Raw genomic sequence first — 20060 nt, 5'->3', positions numbered from 1 at the left:
GCTAATGATCCTTTTTTATTTATCTCTTTCAATTCACAATTATTTTGATCGCATTCGGTGAACTTTAGACAACTCACCATTTCCGCTCTTATGAACCATCGTCAGAACTAAAATAAAAATGGGAAAAAATATCGGTAAAATGCTTTGTGAAATGATTTGCCTAAAACTAAGAAATAAAATACCCTGCCGGAAAAAGTACACCCTTGAGTCAGATACCACACGCGCTCTGTGAACTAGCGTACGTAATGCACTCACTACCCCATTGTGCTGGATGATGGCAGGTTGTGGCCTGCAAATATAGATCTGTATGCGTTGGCTTGCGGTATACGCTGTGTCCCAAGGTTCCATCTGTTCTCCTTCGTACCAAAACATCAAGAGAAGGTAAAGTGCCATCTTTTTCCACTTCCATAGTGAAGTTAATATTCGGATGGAGCGAATTTCAATGTTGAAGAATCTTAGGTAGAGTATCCAGTCCGTGTGCCCACACCACAAACGCATCGTCAACATACCGCAGAAAACAAGAGGGTTTGAGAGTGGCCGACTGTAGTGCTTTATCTTCAGAGTCCTCCATAAAATAATTGGCCACCACAGGAGAAAGAGGGCTCCCATGGCGACACCATCCACTTATTCAAAATATTGGTCTTGAAATAAGAAGTATGTTGAAGTAAGCACATGTTTAAATAGTGCCACTATGTCCTCCTCAAACTTGTTACTAATGAGCTCTAAAGAGTCCTACAAGGGCGCCTTTATAAATAAAGACACAACATCTAAACTTACTAAGAGATCCGCTGATTGCAGTCTAAGAGTTTTCAAGCGACCTATGAAATCCTCAGAGTTGCGAATATGATGGTCTCACTTGCCTACGAGAGGTCCCAATAATGACGTCAGATATTTGGCAACAAAATAAGTAGGTGCTCCAATGTTGCTCATGATAGGGTGCAGAGACACCCCATTCTCATGGATCTTGGGTAGGCCATAGAGTCTAGGAGGAACTGCAGCTTGTTGACGTAAACCCTAGCGACTTGCGCTGGGATCGAGCTCTTCCTGATGGGTTCCAAATGTGTCTTGGACGAATGCATTCTACGAGACAGTGCTCATCAGGTTTACGTCGTACGGGCGTAAGACCATCACTCGCGTGCAGGCAGAATCTGCTTTCGTCGCTAAGACCACAGCACGCCATTCAAAGTGATCCTCTGATTGCACCAGTCGAACCGTGCTCGTCAATATGCGGCTTGAGTGGAAGGCAGGCTAGAGGTGTACATGCCCCTTGTCTACACGTCTGGGCTCACAAGCCCTCTTATCTATGCTGTGGTAGCTGTACGATCTGGCACTGCTCACCTTACAGTATGACGATCCTGGCCGGGGTCTACGCTGCGTGGAAGTTCAGAACCTCGTCTACGAAAGTGATAACGTCGATGTGACCACTGATACCACCATAGTTGCACAGATACTGCGGCACGTCTAACTTTTCGGGAAATTCTCAAAAAGGATCAACCCTCCACTCGGAAGGCCATAATTTGACGCCTTTCAAACTAGCTCATTTGCCTGTAGGGAGCACGAGCGCGTCTCCATGGCATGGTTGCCTGCTTGCTCCACACGTTTGCACCACACTGACCCATCTGGCTGTGAGCATTCCCTATTAAAGGACAGACAAAAACGGTTCTCTGGTAGCTATGTCCCTACGCTATGTGTTGGCGGACGACGTTGAAACGATTATCAATACAGCTATCATCTCCCAGGTGGCATATGCCGTCATCGGATCAAAATCGAAGTCGTCTTTCCAGGTGTACTTCTTTTTTCGGCAGTGTAAATCAGAGAAACATTTGACTACCTCATTCGCACTGCATTACTTCGATCCTCATTAAAAGTGGCGTTAAATGTTTCTCTAATTTATTTCATTTCTTGCTTTTAGATATATCATTTCACAATACATTTGAGCGACTTATTAAAATTTGTTTATTTTTATCTTCAGGTTTTTCTTCCACGAAGCATCATCTTATTGACATCTCATTTTTCTTCCAAGTGTCCTCCGTTATTTAAATCTCCAAAATTGAATACTTCATTCCAAAAAGATCACACAAATGAATTTTTTAAACGAAAAATAGCTAGCTCTTGAAGGGATGAACTTTTTGACACTTCATTTACATAGCTAGCAGTAACTCTTCGTGAAAGTATTTTAATTTTACCGCAGATCACTAATTAAATTGTTATTAATTACCTTTATCACTTCTAAGTAATTAAATATTTTTTTTGCAAAACTAGACCTCACGCTGCCCAGTTTCATATCCCATTTATCCGCTACCCACACTTTGGTTGGCTATGAAAATTTGGACAGTAATCTACTAAGTAATTTTCGCTCAAATCACTATTTAAAGTCTCCTTAATTACCGTGATTACTTAATTAATGACACAGCGTAAAATGCAGACAGTTTTTACGATCACTTCCGCTACCTCGACTTTTGTTTCAGTGGGTTTGTTTAGCATTCGTCACTTTGATGCTGCAATTCCAAAAGCATATTCAACAATTTTTTGGTTCAAGAAAGGGTTTTGTTGAATTTTTCTTTGGACTGGTCCAGGCTTTCACTGGCACGAGGTTTCATCACTGTCTGAGCGGAGGGTACACTTCATCTTCTATAACGACAAATGGTGCTTTCATATCACTACCTAGAAGAACGTTATCCTCAGGAATGTGAAGCCCGCCTTGTGCTTCTTTATTGTAAAGGACAGACGTCCTGAAAGTGTCACCACCGTTTTGTTTCTTATGCAATGTTAAGAAAAAATAAAAATTCTTCAATAGAAGTGCATGGAAAAACTGAAGAAGCGTTCTAAGTACGCTTCAGACAATGCTGCTCACACAGGTCTAGTACATTGGCGGTATCTTTGATTCTATGTTGTTTCTAAGAAATAATTTTGAAACTGAGTGGATGCATTGAGCATACTTGGTGGGTTTTTAATGCATAACTTTGCTCACAAATCGATTAAATTAATTATATTGTATTATACAAATTAACTAAATTGATTATATTAATTATATTTTAAATATTTTCAGTGTGAAAATTATTTTAAATATAAGTAAATATAATATAATTTAATTAATAACTGATATAATACAATACAGTATAATTAATGCAAGTAATTTGTAAAATGTTTTGTGCATTAAGAACATGTTAAGTGCACTCAACAGACCCATTTACTACCATATGTAAAAATGCAACCCTTATTTTGAGTGCAGTAATTAAAATCCACGCAGAATGAAATAAAATTTTAGGTGGAAATAATTTTAAAAAAAATTAATTTTAAAAAATTATTTGAGATAAAAATTTAGGAAAAACCCAAATCATTATTTATTGCCATATACATGATAAATAAAATTTAAGTTTAGTTTTTAACAGCATAACTTTCTGTGCCATTGGAGGAAACATAGAGTGGTTTTTTTTATAATGGTACTCTCATTATTTCATTTCATCCCATTGGTTTATTTTTGCTGTTGGACTATGACTTGGGAGTTAGCAGTCAGCCAGCCATCTTCTTCTTCTGACAGAATCTTGTCAGTGCACAATGGAATCCACTGGAAGCTGCTTTTGGCGCTCATCATTGTCTTCTTGACGGGCTGCTGCAGTAGACGATGATAGCAAATAACAGTAGTACTGGCCAGCCAGACCAATCCTACAGCTATTCGGGTGTGCCCCGCAGGGCAAGGAAATAAAGTTCACAAATCGTGTATATACATAGTTGGTGTCTGAGGAATAAAGCTGATTCAAGAGCAAAAAACGAGACATCTGTTAGTGGTGACCTTCTGACCATACCGGATAGGAATAAAACCATGTCACTCAATGCCTCTGAGTCCATTCAGCTGCAACACTGACTAGAGGTAGGAGCTACGCAATATCTGCCACCAGCCAATATCCACAAACCGCGCCTGCTGAATAGATCGATTTTCGTCAATTTCTCAGCCATATATTAACCGATTTTAAAAATTCAAAGCGCAAACATAAAATAATTGAAAACGACTACCCAGAAAAAATATAATGATTAAAATGGAATATCATCTACTAAAGAAAAATTTTCAATAAGTATTCTACGTTGAGAATCCCATGCCAAATTTTTCTTACAGCCAATGACTATACAAAGAAGTGTATCTTTCGATATCTTATCTTTCAGTTGAGTAACTCATTTAAAATTTAGAAAAGCTTTCAAACAATTATCTTGTGATTCTAATTTCATATTTCCTGAGGAAATATTTGATTTCTTCTGTTTTTCAAATAGAGGTACGTTTTTTGTGATCATATAGTTATGAATCAGTGAGATGATTATTTTTTCGATTAGTTTGAAACACAGCAACATTGAAATAAGGCATATTAAATTTTATTGCGTAGTGCCAAGTCGAGAGATCTAGCTCTAATCACAGTGAAGATAAAGTTTTTGGATTGAAGCCTGATGGTATGTTTAAATATATTGGTAATTTACCAGTAAAATCTGGCAGAGATAAATTAACTATTGTGGGAAAAGAATATAAAGGTACAGATGGATTAATGAAACTATTAACTAAAAAAAAACACTTCACTGTGGATGGTGTGGGTGAAAAATTTGATGATGATTTGTCATATTATGCAGATATATTATTCTATTCAGGATTATTATATTCCTATAATAATCAAAATAAATTAAGGTCAAGTAAAGGTGAAAAATGTAATAGTTTGATAAAAGAAATTACTGAATATTATTTTCTAAAAGGAAGACAAACACTTCCAAGTTCAGATTTTTCAGATGCAAAAAAGGTCAAGACATAATAAAAAATACAGAAAAACTAACTGAATATATTTGGATGACGGATATAAGAGATTCAACAGATAGATTAGCAGTTATGCATGGAGAAGAATTAGCTGGAAATAAAAATTATCATAATGAAGAAGTGGGAATAAAACAAATGTTAACAAATAAATTTAGTGGTTATTATTCCATATTTGATTAGATTTTTCAATAACTTGCCACATACATTTTGGAAAATCATGGGGAAGGATTAGCAAACTGGCCTTTAAATAATTTAACGATGCTACAGATGCCTGTACCAGCTACATGTACTGCAGGTCTTTTACTAAACTAGAAGAAAGATTAGCACATGGGAGTAAACGCACAAATCCACTAGATAAAGCTTGCAAAAATATGATATTGCATATAGATATAACAAAGATTTAGAGAAAGGTCATGAAGCAGATAAAACAACTTCAGTTACCTGCGAAAGAGAGAGTGTAGGTTTCTGATGCATCAATTGGATAAAAATTAACTGCTACAGCAGTTAGAGGAATAATGTATGGAAAGAAAAAAATTAGGAATGGGTACTGAATTTGATGATAATGTTTGGAGACCATAAAAATATTAGTTCTTACACAGTTTTTTCTACATAAATAAATAACTTCAGCATTTCTTATACTTTGCCACCTAGTGGCAAAACTAAACAAAAATCAATAAAAATTACAGTCAATAACGATCAATTAAATAGTACTGATAATTTTTAACTGATGCACAGAAAATATAATGAGTTAAAGAAACTGGTGATAACTTACTTACAAGATGAGGTTGTCACACCCACTCTTACCCAGTTTTCACCCCTTTTTTTTTGACATCTCTGAGATGGAGGACAGAACCGCGACACCCAACGTTTATTTTCCTTATAGGTGGCCGGGCAACATATTTTAGACACATCTTGGCTCAGTATCGAGAAGAAAAGGCCTTATGGGGTGGCATGAAGGTCATTAATGAAACCACCACTTCTTTTGGGAAGTCGTTTGCCACACATTTCGCGGTCGAAAACGATAGTTAATATTGCGGTGAGTAACAGGACAACATTCTTGACAGTTTTTGACTCTGCTGATACTTCCCAGGCTCCTCAAAGATTCTCTAAGAACATCGTTGGCCAGAAACCTCATTGAATGTGATTGGAGTGCAGTGTGACAGCAGTTTTTATTCTGATGTACAGAGTAGGAACCGCACAAAACCATTTCATTAAATTTGAACGTGATGCGAAGCACCTAAGACTACTTATGCTTTTCAGATTTCCTGTTTTGCGTTGTTCTGCGTTGTGATCACAGAGGAGTGCGACATTGACATGTGTGTGAATACATCGGTAGAGGGTGCCTCGGAGAGCCCTCCAGTTCACCAATATCCTTGTTGGCTCCTACCCAATTTCACTGAGATTTTTTTAAAAAAAATTTGCCTTTACGGAGAAAATCTACAAATTAGTACTAGGCGCCTGCAGGCAGGCAACTGGCATGGGAGGGATGTCCAGTGGTTGAAGTTTTTTAATAATCTCTCAGAATCACAAATATCGCTTAAATTTTGAATAAAAATCGTCCACAACGGTGATCAAAGTCTTCCAGGATAAGCAGTCACCCTCAGTCATCCAACGGCCTTGTTAAAGAGAGCGGAGGAGCGGAATGAGATTCAGAGCCTCCTCCAGCCCCTGGTGCAGGAAACTGCTCCTAAAGGCGGAAGAATCAACATGGATCAACAGTATGAGTTATGAAGAAGGCAATAAAAACCACTGCATTAAAGACACACACACTGTATTGTGTATCTACAGGACATGTGGACTGTATTTGAAAAGTTCCATGATAAACTTTCGACTGGCAAAACATTTCTGACAACTCCCCATTCGGATCCGTGGAAGGGTACTGCCTAGGGGTAGGTGACCATAAGAAAAAGACTGAATAACTCAACGATGTGATAACGTTCTACGATTCGTGGCGTGAAATGTCAGAAGTTTGAACGTGGTAGAAAACTAGAAAATCTGAAAAGGAAAATGCAAAGGCCCAATTTAGATATAGTGGGTTTCAGTGAAATGGAATGGAAAGAAGAAAAGGATTTCTGGTCAGATGAGTATAGGGTAATATCAACAGCAGCAGAAAATAGTACAGCAGGAGTAGGATTCGTTATGAATTGGAAGGTAGGTAGAGAGAGAATTACTGTAGAAAGTACAGTGATGGGATTGTTCTCAACAGAATCGACAAGACAAACGCCAACAACAGTTATACATGTCGACATGGGAAGCCGAAGATGAAGAGATAGAGAAAGTATATGAGGACACAGAATGGGTCATAATAACACCATTATGTAATTACCATTCAAACACAAGCCGTTTATGGGCTATATAAGGCCACCATAGCAACAGTTTCGGCAGTCGTTTGCTCCTAACAAAGACGATGGAGGTAATCGTGAATAAAGTGAGGTATTACACTGAACTGACACGGCAAGAAGTCCAAGAAAGTTTTATACAACCTGGTTAGTGGTTCATAAATTCCGTACATTATTTCCTTGAGGATATTAGTGGATTTTCCGTGTACATCGTGCCTATCAAAAGGCTTATAAGATTTTAAAATCTTTATTAATTCATTTTTTGTACTTTTCTCAAGTTCATTGAAGTGCACAATTTGTCATTTCCTACAGCAGCTGTAGGGTCTATATTAAGGTCTAGAATGGTACCTATAGTGTTTTTCACAGTTTTGATAATTTAATTGTTAAATTCATCTGGACTATGCAAACTTACAAAAGAGCTAGGAGTCTTCCTATGTTCAATGATCTAGTCCCAGGGTGTTTTGCATGGATTGTGAGCTCCTCCAATGAACCTATCACTACGTTTCCTCTTGTCTTCTTCTACATCAGTAGTGCATAAGACTGTTTTGCAAAGAAGGTATTTAATAATAGTAAAGTCTGATGGGGTTCATTCATTTCTCACTACTAGTTGTCCCACACACTACACACGCATTATTGCGTAATGTAACATTACACACACAAAAAAGCTGACACCAGGACCATAATAATAATGATGACTGATTTCCATTTTGTATACCACAACTTCTGAACTGAGTCAGCATCCCTCTATAATTAGTGAGATGTGAGCTAAGAAACATGATAAGGTATTGATATCATACATTGTATAGCTTTAGGAGTAAGGCTTTTCCTAGAAAAGAAAAAAAAGAGAAAAGAAAACTTCTCCATTCAGACTTCCGATTATTTGCAGGACATTTAGATATTAAAGTCACATCGTGTGAGTGTATCTCATGAAATAAATTCATGATAATGACAAATTCATAGGAATGTTGCATTTCTCCAATGATGTTGAGGAATGGAGACTATTCAACAACAGTTTGGAAGGATTAAGATTACTTGGAAGTTTCCTTTCGAAAGCCCTGATAAGCAGAATCAAACACAGAACAACATAATGAATGAAGGCAGAAGTAAAATAAGGAAAGAGGGGGAAATTCCCATATAGGGAAGTTGGAGCCATCTCTGCATAAGTCGTCTCTGCCGCCATTTCAGAGTGTGATATTTATCACAGAACACCCTGAAAACCTTTGGAAAAAAAGTTGTAGTCATCTGTGTTAGCCACAAGTAGAGTGCCTGTCTTCGCTTTCAACCACACAACTGTACACGTTTTCCATGTCTATCATCTTTATATAACAATTGAATCCAACTCTGTGACTGAATTTGTGGCAGTCTGACTGTAAGATCACTAGGTCATTCTGTCTGTCTTCCAACATGATATTTCGTCTTTCACTGCGTCTAAGAATGCTGAATGGGTAGATCATATAACTAATGATGAAGCATTGAATAGAATTGGGGAGAAGAGGAGTTTGTGGCACAGCTTGACAAAAAGAAGGGACCGGTTAGTAGGACATGTTCTGAGGCATCAAGGGATCACAAATTTAGCATTGGAGGGCAGTGTGGAGGGTAAAAATCGTACAGGGAGACCAAGAGATGAATAAACTAAGCAGATTCAGAAGGATTTAGGTTGCAGTAAGTACTGGGAGACGAAGAAGCTTGCACAGGATTGGGTAGCATGGAGAGCTGCATCAAACCAGTCTTAGGACTGAAGACCACAACAACAACAACATCTTTCCCCGTAAACTAGGGCTATGCAGATGCAAACTCACAATTGAGTGATGTTGCCCGACATCATCAAGTTGCTGTAAAGCTTTCTTCAAACCTAGAGACATTCTTGCTCTGTTACATGTGTTTGTGTACAGGGTAACAATTACTGGACTATATGAGATAAAATCATCATAACTTCTGAATGGTTTGCGTTAGGACGATAAAACTGTACAGTTGGGCGTTGAATGTGATGGGAATTAGCATGCGCGTTGTTTTTTGGTTTAGTGATGAAGCCCCGTTTCATTTGGATAGGTTCGTCAGTATGCAAACTTGTCACATCTGGGAGACTGAGAATCCGCATTTCGCGCTCGAGAAATCTCTTCACCCTCAACAGATGACTGTATGGCGTGGGCAACGTCCAGTCACGGAATAATGTGTGTTATATTCCTTGATGGTATAGTGACTACCGAACGGTACATAAAGATTTTGGAAAATGATTTCATCCCCATGATCCAAAGTGACCTTGATTCGACAAGATGTGTTTCATGCAAGATGGAACTCGACATCATCGAAGAAGGAGAGTGTTTGATGTCCTGGAGGAGCAATTTTGGGGCCACGTTCTGGCTCAGGAGTACCCAGAGGCCATCAATATGGGCGTCGATTGGCTGCCACATTCTCTGGATATGAACACATTCGGCTCCATTTTCGTGGGCTATACCAAAGACAAGGCATACACCAATAATCCCCAAAAAAATTGCTAAGCTGAAAACCGCCGTTCAGGAGGTCATAGACAGCATCGATGTTCTGACACTCCAGTGGGTCATGCAGAATTTCTATATTCGTCTGCGCCACATGATAGCCAATGATGACAGGCACATTGAATATGTCATAACCTAAATCCGAATATCTGTAGTGACGTTCAGATGGTGAGTAAAGTGTGTACAAGCTGTAGTTTGTAACTAATTTATGCTTTTTTTCATATAGTTCAATAATTGTCACACTGTATCAAGTACCACTTTCTAATTTCTTTTATTAGTACGAATTCCCATAAAAATTGACAAATAGCACAAAAGCATCTGTAAATAAGAACACAACATTGTTCACTGGACACTAATTGAAACAGAAAAATCTACTTTACAATCTTTCTTTAATTTATTGTACTTAGGAGGTAACTCTTCTCAGACATAAGTCAGCATAAAGCATATAAACGAGAAGGTTCCTGAATAAGTATTTTTGTTACTACATATCTGAGTAATCTAATAAATTAAAAGGTTATATTGAAAAATATTTGACAGATACAAAACAAAAAAGGGCTTTTACATTGACACACATAAAGCAAAGGAAATTATTACACTCAAGATTAAACATTAAGACAATTACTAATAAAATAGAGTGTTGTACAGTGTTATAAACATTGTGTTGTTGGATGGTATAAAATAGCTTAATAAAGTCCATTTAGTACCAAAATATAAAGTAATGTTACTAAAAGGAACTGTATCAGAGATGATAAACATCTTGGCAAGGAGTTGGTTAGTAAATTAGGGCCCTATAATAGTGGCAATGACCGATAATATATTATTTTTCTTTGAACTATTGCACCTAATTTCTTGCTTTGACACTTGCTCCGTGAACTCCAGATTATAACAGATGACACATATTTGTGCAGTTAGCATACTGACATAACATCATTGGTGTGGCAAGTATTGTAAATTTTTATTTCTTCAAGTTATGGACAATCAAAATTCATTTACAGAATATTGTTTCCTAAGATAGTGGAACAACAGTCTTCATTCTCAGTGCACTAATATCTACCTTGTATAGAAAAGACAAAACTGTACACAACTGCTAGCAGAATATTCTAAATGTTTGGACATCAAACAGAAAAGAATATTTAACCAACCATTACAAGCATTAACTATATAAACAACAAAATAATATATGACATATGTTCTGAAATAATTTAATTTACTAGGTTTAAAGATTGATAACAGAATTGAATAAATTCTTTCAGATAACATTATAACATTTCATACATAGGAACTTCATAAAACCAAACATAAGAATAGTTAAAACAGTCTCCTGCTGTTTTAGAGCAATGTATTGAAAGATTTCTTGAGAAGGTAACTAAAGGAAACTCTATTTACAAAAAATTAACTCAATTGTTATAATTTATGTAAAACGCAAAAGACATGAAAAAAGTATATGCATGATTTGTATTAACCTCTAAAATAAAATTACTAAAATGGACATCTCACCTTGAGTTAAACAGCTTTATATAGATATCCATACACTTTAATAACAAAAAACTCACTACTGGGGAGTATTACGATGTAAGTTTAACAATTTAAGAGCACCCCATTGGAAGTAAGTGTTTTTGTTCATAAACTTTACTATTGAACTTGTGATATTTGACTGTGTCACTTTTCTCTCACTATTTATGCTACCATTTTCAACTTTTGTCTCTTATATGCAGCTCACTGAGAACATTTATACTAATATGTTACTTATAGCAAGTGCATCTACAGAAAAACCTTATGGACATTGATATCGTGGTTCTATTTAAACATAAAAAACCTTAATGCCATCTAAATTAAACGAAAAATTACAACCAAATGAATAAAAAGCTTGGAGGTGTTCAGATATTAATATCTCCTTCAAAAGATGTGTACTCTGGTAAATGCAAAATTAGTATGGTTATGTTACAGTCAGTACACTGACCTAGTTATTTTTGAAATGGATCCCTGTTCTTAAGAAGATGAATATGAAGTAATTAGAAAAGAAACGCAACTGGTGCATAAGTGAAAAACACTCTAGACCCAATTACCGTTTAATTGTTAAACATTCTTAACAGGCTAACTTCTTTTATTTGGTTTCCTTTATCTAATGGCTGGTTTAAAGATGTCTAGAGCGATTTCCTTTTGATAGCATACATGGCCAAATTTCCTTTTGACAGCATACATGGCCCAAGGCTTTAAATGCTAAGTGTTGTCTTCTTCTTCGTTCATATTCACCCTGGAAAATAAACCACTCAGCAACATTACAGAATTCAAATAGTACATAAAGGTGAGTAGTATTAAAACAGGCCAAGACTGGTGAAGTTTAGTAAGATTTATTTGCGTGCTCTAAGGATATTGTGTTATCTGAAAAAATAATAAAGCTATGTAAGTAGTACAACACTATTCTTTTACTTTGTGGTATTGGAGGAGGAGGAGATTAATGTTTAACGTCCCGTCGACAACGAGGTCATTAGAGACGGAGCTCAAGCTCGCGAGGGAAGGACAGGGAAGGAAATCGTCCGTGCCCTTTCAAAGGAACCATCCCGGCATTTGCCTGAAGCGATTTAGGGAAATCACGGAAAACCTAAATCAGGATGGCTGGAGACGGGATTGAACCGTCTTCCTCCCGAATGCAAGTCCACTGCGCCACCTCGCTCGGTTTTGTGGTATTGTTTCATTGGTGGAACATAATATATAAATTAAACTGTGCGTAAGAGTCTTTTGTGTTATAAATAATGTTAACTGCTAGCAAATTGAAGAACTGAATAATTAACACACACGCCAATATGAGTTGCAGGACTTAACGGATAACAAAATCTGTCTGACCCTCTTTTCTATTTGTAGATATATCTACATTTAAACCACTGCAACAAAAGCGGAACATGCTACAGAAAATTTGTTAAGAAGCTACTAAAAGACAATACTATGCTTTTTTTTACAGTAAACACAACGTCCAAATAATGATTTTTGTTTGTCTGTGGATATTGTCTTTGTAAGGAAAATGTTGTTTACTGTAATTTGTCTGAAAAGTTCACCAAAAGTAATGAAAATTTTACAAGTTAATAATTACATAGCAGATAAAAACTGATGTGATTCCCAATTTCGCACTTTTGGTATCTTACTATATGTGTCGGTGTCATTGTCATATCTACTGCTGTCTAACAGTTTTTTTTGCTGTGACTGCCTAAAATTGTTGCCGTCTCGGGATGTTGTTTCTACAGACAGTTTTGACATGTCCTTCAAATGAACCATCTGCAAATGAAGTACAGCCATGTTTAAATCCAACTACCCATTTCTTAACTGATGAAACTAAAGAAGCGGACTTGTTATCTTTCCCAACATTTGGAACATTTCAGTTGGTGACATTCATCATTGAGGTTCACAGACACCACCGATAAGAAGAATCTTCAGGATTATAAAACAGCTCAGGGTATATGTCGACAAAATGTAAGCACTAAGTAAAATGATGGAAATTTAATCTGTGCACTCTATTAATAATAAATTATCACTACACTGATTAATGATATTCATGTTTATGCCACCTAATTTTAATCAAGTAAATTAGAAATACTGTTACATTGAAATAAAACTTCCACTTCTGAAACAAAAAGAAAGTACAATAAAGAAGGTATTTCAGTTTATTCTTCTAAATGGAAAACAGAGAATGGACAACTTTAATAAAAACAAACAATACCACTCTATAAATCAAGCTGACAATTAATTGTAGAACACATACCAACAAAAAAAGCTGCATTTATATTAGTGTCATCACTGTTAGATTAAGACTTTTTACCTTTTCCCCAAATGAGTTCAAAGTAAATACATTCAAGTTCGTAGAGACTGGAGTAGAAGTACAAAAGTAACTTACAAGATATGTAACATATATCGAAGAACAAAAGAAGAATCATGACTTTTCCTCTTTTCATTTTTAACAAATAGACTTGAGAGTTAGCTATGGAAGCAGCTGCAATAGAATGGCTACGCAAGGAGGCAAACAAACCCCTCTCAGAAACCTTGGAAATAGTCCATTTCCTTCAGTGATGATAATAGTAAGTAGTATAGGTCCTTACCTGTTTCCATCCACATCTACATCTATGTGAATATTCTGCAAATCAGATTTAAATGCCTGGCAGAGGGTTCACCGAACCACCTTCACAATAATTCTCTAATATTCCAATCTTGAACAACGAGCGGAAAAAACGAATTTCTATGTGAGCTCTGATTTCCATTATTTCATTATGATAACCGTTTCTCCCTATGTAGGTCGGTGTTAAAGTTGATAGAAATTTCGTGAGAAGTCTCTGCCGCAGCGAAAAACGCCATTGTTTTAATGATGTCCACTCCAAACCCTGCATCATATGAGTGAAATTCTCTCGCCTATTTCTCCACGAGATACAATACCTGTTGCTCTTCTTTGATCTTTCTCGATGTACTCCGTTAATCATATCTGGTACAGGTCATACACACCGCGCAGCAGTACTCCAAAAGAGCACGGACAAGCGAAATAGCGAAGTGTAGGCAATCTCTTTAGTGGATTTGTTGCATCTTCTAAGAGCTCTGCCAATAAAACGCAGTTTTTAGTTCAGCTTCCCCACAACATTTTCTATGTGTTCTTCACAATTTAGTTTGTTTGCAGTTATAGTTCCTAGGTTGATAGATAACTTTTTTATAGACCAAGATAAGTTTAAGGACATAAATGCTTATCCAGTTGAGAATGGTCTTTCAGATCATAGTGCACAGCTTGTTACAGTACATGACATAGCTCCATGCAGTATAATAAATCAGACTTTCAAAGCAGTGCGTTCAATTAACAATATAAATATTGCAAACTTTAGGGAAAGCCTACAGTAGCTAGACTGGGATGAAGTGTATAAGGAACCCGATACAAACTTGAAATATAACTTATTTCACAATACATTTTTAAGGGTATTTGAAAATTGTTTTCCCAAGAAAATAGTTAAACATAATTCCAAGAAAACATATAAAAAACCTTGGCTAACTAAAGGAATAAGAATATCTTGCAACCGTAAAAGAGAACTGTATCTAACAGCAAGAGGGAGTACTGACCCCGGAATTGTTCAATATTATAAAAACTATTGTGCGGTACTAAGAAAAGTTATTAAAAAGTCCAGAAGCATGTGTATCATGTCTGAGATCAGTAACTCTGATAATAAAATTAAAGCAATTTGGAATATTATTGAAAGGGAAACAGGGCAACCAAGAGCACAGGAAGACTTTAGTGCAATAAAACTGAATGACAAGTGCACTAACAAACAATCAGAAATTGAAAATATTTTGAATAATCATTTTTTAAATGTTGTGGAGAAAATAGGATCTAGATCTTCACTAGAAGAGGCAAGGCTATTAATAGAAGAGGCCATACCTGCGCAGTTTGAAACAACTGTAATTCCACCAACCTCTCCCTCTGAAATCAGTAAAATAATAAACTCACTGAAAAGTAAAAGCTCTTACGGAATTGATGGCATTTCCAGCAAAGTACTTAAAGCTTGTTTCCCACAGATAAGTAGGATTCTCAGCCACATATGTAATAGCTCTTTGGAGCAGGGTGTTTTCCCTGATAGACTGAAATATGCCATTGTAAAACCATTGCATAAAAAGGGGGATACGTCGGATGTCAACAACTACCGCCCAATCTCTCTTCTGACAGCTCTATCAAAAATTTTTGAGAAAGTAATGTATTCAAGAGTAGCCTCCCATATTTGTAAAAATAAAGTACTAACAAAATGTCAATTTGGTTTTCAGAAAGGCTTTTCAACAGAAAATGCTATATATGCTTTTACTGATCAAATATTAAATGCTCTGAATAACCGGACATCACCCATTGGTATTTTTTGTGATCTCTCAAAGGCCTTTGATTGTGTAAATCATGGAATTCTTTTAGATAAGCTAAATCATTATGGTTTGAGTGGGGCAGTGCACAAATGGTTTAATTCATACTTAACTGGAAGAATGCAGAAAGTTGAAATAAGTGGTTCGTGTAATGTTAAAACAACAGCTGATTCCTCAAACTGGGGTGCTATCAACCACGGGGTCCCACAGGGTTCAGTCTTAGGTCCTTTACTGTTCTTAATATACATTAATGACTTACCATCCCACATTGATGAAGATGCAAAGTTAGTTCTTTTTGCTGATGATACAAGTATAGTAATAACATCCAAAAACCAAGAACTAAGTGATGTAATTGTAAATGATGTTTTCCACAAAATTATTAAGTGGTTTTCAGCAAACGGACTCTCTTTAAATTTTGATAAAACACAGTATATACAGTTCCGTACAGTAAATGGCACAACTCCAGTAATAAATATAGTAATAAATATAGAATTTGAACAGAAGTCTGTAGCTAAGGTAGAATTTTCAAAATTTTTAGGTGTGTCCATTGATGAGAGGTTAAACTGGAAGCAACACATTGATGGTCTGCTGAAACGTCTGAGTTCAGCTACGTATGCTATTAGGGTTATTGCAAATTTTGGTGATAAGAATCTCAGTAAATTAGCTTACTATGCCTACTTTCATTCACTGCTTTCGTATGGCATCATATTCTGGGGTAATTCATCGTTGAGTAGAAAAGTATTCATTGCACAAAAACGTGTAATCAGAATAATTGCTGGAGCCCACCCACGGTCATCCTGCAGACATCTATTTAAGGATCTAGGGATCCTCACAGTAACCTCACAGTATATATATTCCCTTATGAAATTTGTTGATAATAATCCAACCCAATTCAAAAGTAATAGCAGTTTGCATACCTATAACACCAGGAGAAAAGATGATCTTCACTATGCAGGGTTAAATCTGACTTTGGCACAGAAAGGGGTAAATTATGCTTCCACAAAAGTCTTTGGGCACCTACCAAACAGCATCAAAAGCCTGACAGATAGCCAACTAACATTTAAAAATAAATTAAAAGAATTTCTAGATGACAACTCCTTTTACTGATTGGCTGAATTTTTAGATATAAACTAAGTAAAAAAAAAACTTAATCATTAGTGTCATGCAATATTTTGTGTAATGTAATTTCTTGTACAGACATCTTTTATTAACCTGACACGTTCCACATCATTACGAAGTGTCGTATTCATGATCTATGGAACAAGTATTAATCTAATCTAATCTAATCTAATCTAATCTAGTTGAATCTATGGCCTTCAGATGTGACTGACTTATCGTGTAGCCGAAGTTTAATCGATTCCTTTTACCACTCATGTGGAAGACTTCACACTTTTCATTATTTAGGGTCACTTGCCAATTTACGCACCACACATTATGTTTTTGCAGTTTGTTTTGATCTTCCGATGACTTTACTAGACGATAAACGACAGCATCATCTGCAAACTACCTAAGATGGCGGCTCACATTGTCTCCTAAACCGTTTGTATAGATAAAGAACAGCAGAGACCCTGTAACACTACAATGTTGAACGCCAGAAATCACTTCTTCTTTACTCGATGATTTTCCGTCAGTTACTACGAACTGTGACCTCTCTATATGAAATCACGAATCCAAACACATAAGTAAGACGATATTCCCTAAGCATGCAATTTGACTATAAACCGCTTGAGAGGAACAATGTCAAAAGCTTTCTGGAAATCTAGATACGGAATCAATTTGAAAGCCCTTGTCAATAGCAATCATAAAGAGCTCTTTGTTTTTCACAAGAACGATGTTTTCTAAATCCGTGATGACTGTGTGTCAGTAGACCGTTCTCATCGAGGTAATTCATATTGTTCTAACACAATATGAGTTCCAAAATCCTGCTGCATATCGACGTTAATGATATGGGCCAGTAATTTAGTGGATTACTCCTGCTGCCTTTCTTAAATATTGGTGTGACCTGCGTAACTTTTCAGTATTTGAGTACGGATTTTTCGTCGAGTGAGTGGTTGTATATGATTGTTAAGTATGGAGCCACTGCATCAGCATACTGTGAATGAAACCTAACTGGTATACAGTCTGGACCGAAAGACTTACTTTTATTAAGTGACTCAAGTTGCTTCACTACTACGAGGATATCTACTTCTAAGTTACTCATGTTGGCAACTGTTTCATGATTAGAATTCTGGAATATTTACTTCGTCTTCTTTGATAAAGGAATTTCGGAGGGCGGTGTTTAGTAACTCTGCTTTAGCAATATTGTTATCGATAATATTTCCAATGCCATCGCGCACAGAAGGCATTAGTTGTGCCTTGCCGCTAGCCAACTTTACATACGACCAGAATCTCTTTGGATTTTCTGTCAGGTTTCGAGACAAAGTTTCGTTGCGTAAACTTTTATAAGCATCTCGCATTCACTTACACGTTAAATTTTGAGCTTCCGTAAGGGATCGCCAGACTTGGAGATTTTTCGTTCGCTTAAATTTGGTATGCTGTTTCGTTGTTTCTGCAACATTGTTCTGATCCGTTTTGTGTACCAGCCCGTCGTTTGTCAATTTATTTGATATAAAACTTTAACTGCTGTCGATACTGTTTCTTTGAAATGTATTCCAGAATTATATGATTTGCCAAATTTGTATTACCCTATGCACTGCTACTCATTACAATTGCAACACCAGGTGGGTTAGTAAATACCAAAGTTATTTATTCTACATGTACAGCATAGCACACAGAGATGCCACCTCTGACAGTAAAACAGTTCAGGGCATTGACTCGAACTGAGCTTGGGAGAAAAAATTATGGGTACGTCATTTCATGCTGGTTCAACTCTATATCTGAGTTCATCAGTCGCAGCAGTTGGGAAGTAGTGGTGTGCCAGTATCTCGGTAGCCCTTGACCTTGCGCTTTCAGTGGGTCAGAGATCTGGAGTATGTGCTGGGCAGGGCAATAACAGTCACACAAGCTCTGTATTGAAGTATATCTGGCCTGCATCCTTCCATTACGTAGCCAGAAGATAACACAAGGAGCCTCCAGGACAGAACATGGCCGCTTGACGTAATACATCAAAACTATAATGCATGGTGCCTAAACTACTGGTTATATGAGCCAGAGGTAAATGTGTTGTGCAACCAATGGAACTCTGCAATACTGCGCCAGGTGATTGGTCCACTTGACGATGATGATTGCAATCTGGCAATGTTCATTCTCTTCGGAGGTTCCACACAATGATTCATCCATTACGATTCTGCATACAGAAAAGAGAAACTGTCCAACGTCGTTCTTGAGCTGCCACGTCAAGGTGGGTGACAATAATGGTAGCTGTGCTGTCAGTCAGTGCTGCTCAAGACATCTACATCCTACATCTGCATCTATACTGTGCAAACCACCGTGAAGTGCATGGCGGAGGGTACGTCCCATTGAAAAATTATTAGGGTTTCTTTCCGTTCCATTCACGCGTTGAGCGAAGGAAAAATGATTGTTTGAATGCCGCTGTGCGAACTGTAATTATTTTAATCTTAACCTCAGAATCCTAATGTGAGCGATATGTTGTGGGCTGTAGTGTAATCCTAGAGCATTCATTTAAAGCTGGTTTTTGAAACTTTATTAGCAGACTTTCTCGAAACAGTTTATATCTGCCTTCAGGCGTATGTTAGTTCAGTTTCTTCAGTATGTCTGCGACACTTTACAAGGACCGAACAAGCCTGAGACCACTCACGCTGCCCTTCTCTGTGTACATGCAATAGCCCTGTTAGTCCCGAACACTTGAGCAAGCGATTTGTAAGCAGTCTGCTTTCTAGTCTGATTGATCTTCCCCAGAATTCTACTAATAAACTGAAATCTAACACCTACGTTACCCCGACGGAGCCTATGTGATCATTCCATTTCATACCCCTACAAAGCTTTGCACCAGGTATTTGCATGAGTTGGCCAATTCCAACAGTGGCTCATTGATATTAGAGTCATAGGATACTATGTTTCTTCGCTTTCTGAAGTGCACAAATTTACATTTTTGAACAGTTAAAGCGAGTTGCCATTCTTTACACCACTTTCAAATCTTACCGAGATCTACTGAATATATAAGCAGCTTCTTTTGGATAGTATTTCATTACAGATGACTGCATCATCTGCAAAAATCCTGTGGTTACTATTAATATTGTTTGCAAGTTCTTTAATGTACAACACGAACAGCAAGGATGCCAACACACTTCCGTCTAGGGCACAATCGAAGTTACTCCTAGATTTGAGGATGATTCTCCATCCAAGATAACATGCTTCGTCCTCCCTATCAAAAATTCATCAGTTCAGCCACAAATTTCACTTGATACCCCGTATGATGGTACTTTTGAAAATAAACGTAGGTGTGATACTGATTCAAATGCTTTTCGGAAATCAAGAAATACTGCATTTTCCTGGCTGCCATGATCTGAAGCTTTCAGTATGTCATATGATCAATTTTAACGGTTTCAGCTGCTTCACAACATCACTGACACTAATACTTACTTCATTCATCTTTTAGTGGTAGGA

At 37.0% G+C, this 20060-nt stretch overlaps 1 protein-coding gene across 1 annotated transcript in view; it reads right to left on the bottom strand.

The window, feature by feature from the left end:
- Window positions 1-9878: 9878 nt before the first annotated feature.
- LOC126322551 (uncharacterized) overlaps window positions 9879-20060 on the bottom strand; it is a 102107-nt gene continuing 91925 nt past the window's right edge. The window contains exon 4 of the mRNA XM_049994416.1: window positions 9879-11880. Within this exon, the coding sequence (XP_049850373.1) occupies window positions 11847-11880 (34 nt within the window). The 3' untranslated portion in view covers window positions 9879-11846. The remainder of the gene's footprint in view (window positions 11881-20060) is intronic.

This window comes from Schistocerca gregaria, chromosome 2 (genome assembly GCF_023897955.1).
Source record: "Schistocerca gregaria isolate iqSchGreg1 chromosome 2, iqSchGreg1.2, whole genome shotgun sequence".
NCBI classification, from domain to species: Eukaryota; Metazoa; Arthropoda; class Insecta; order Orthoptera; family Acrididae; genus Schistocerca; species Schistocerca gregaria.
This window is presented reverse-complemented; position numbering and strand designations above follow the sequence as displayed.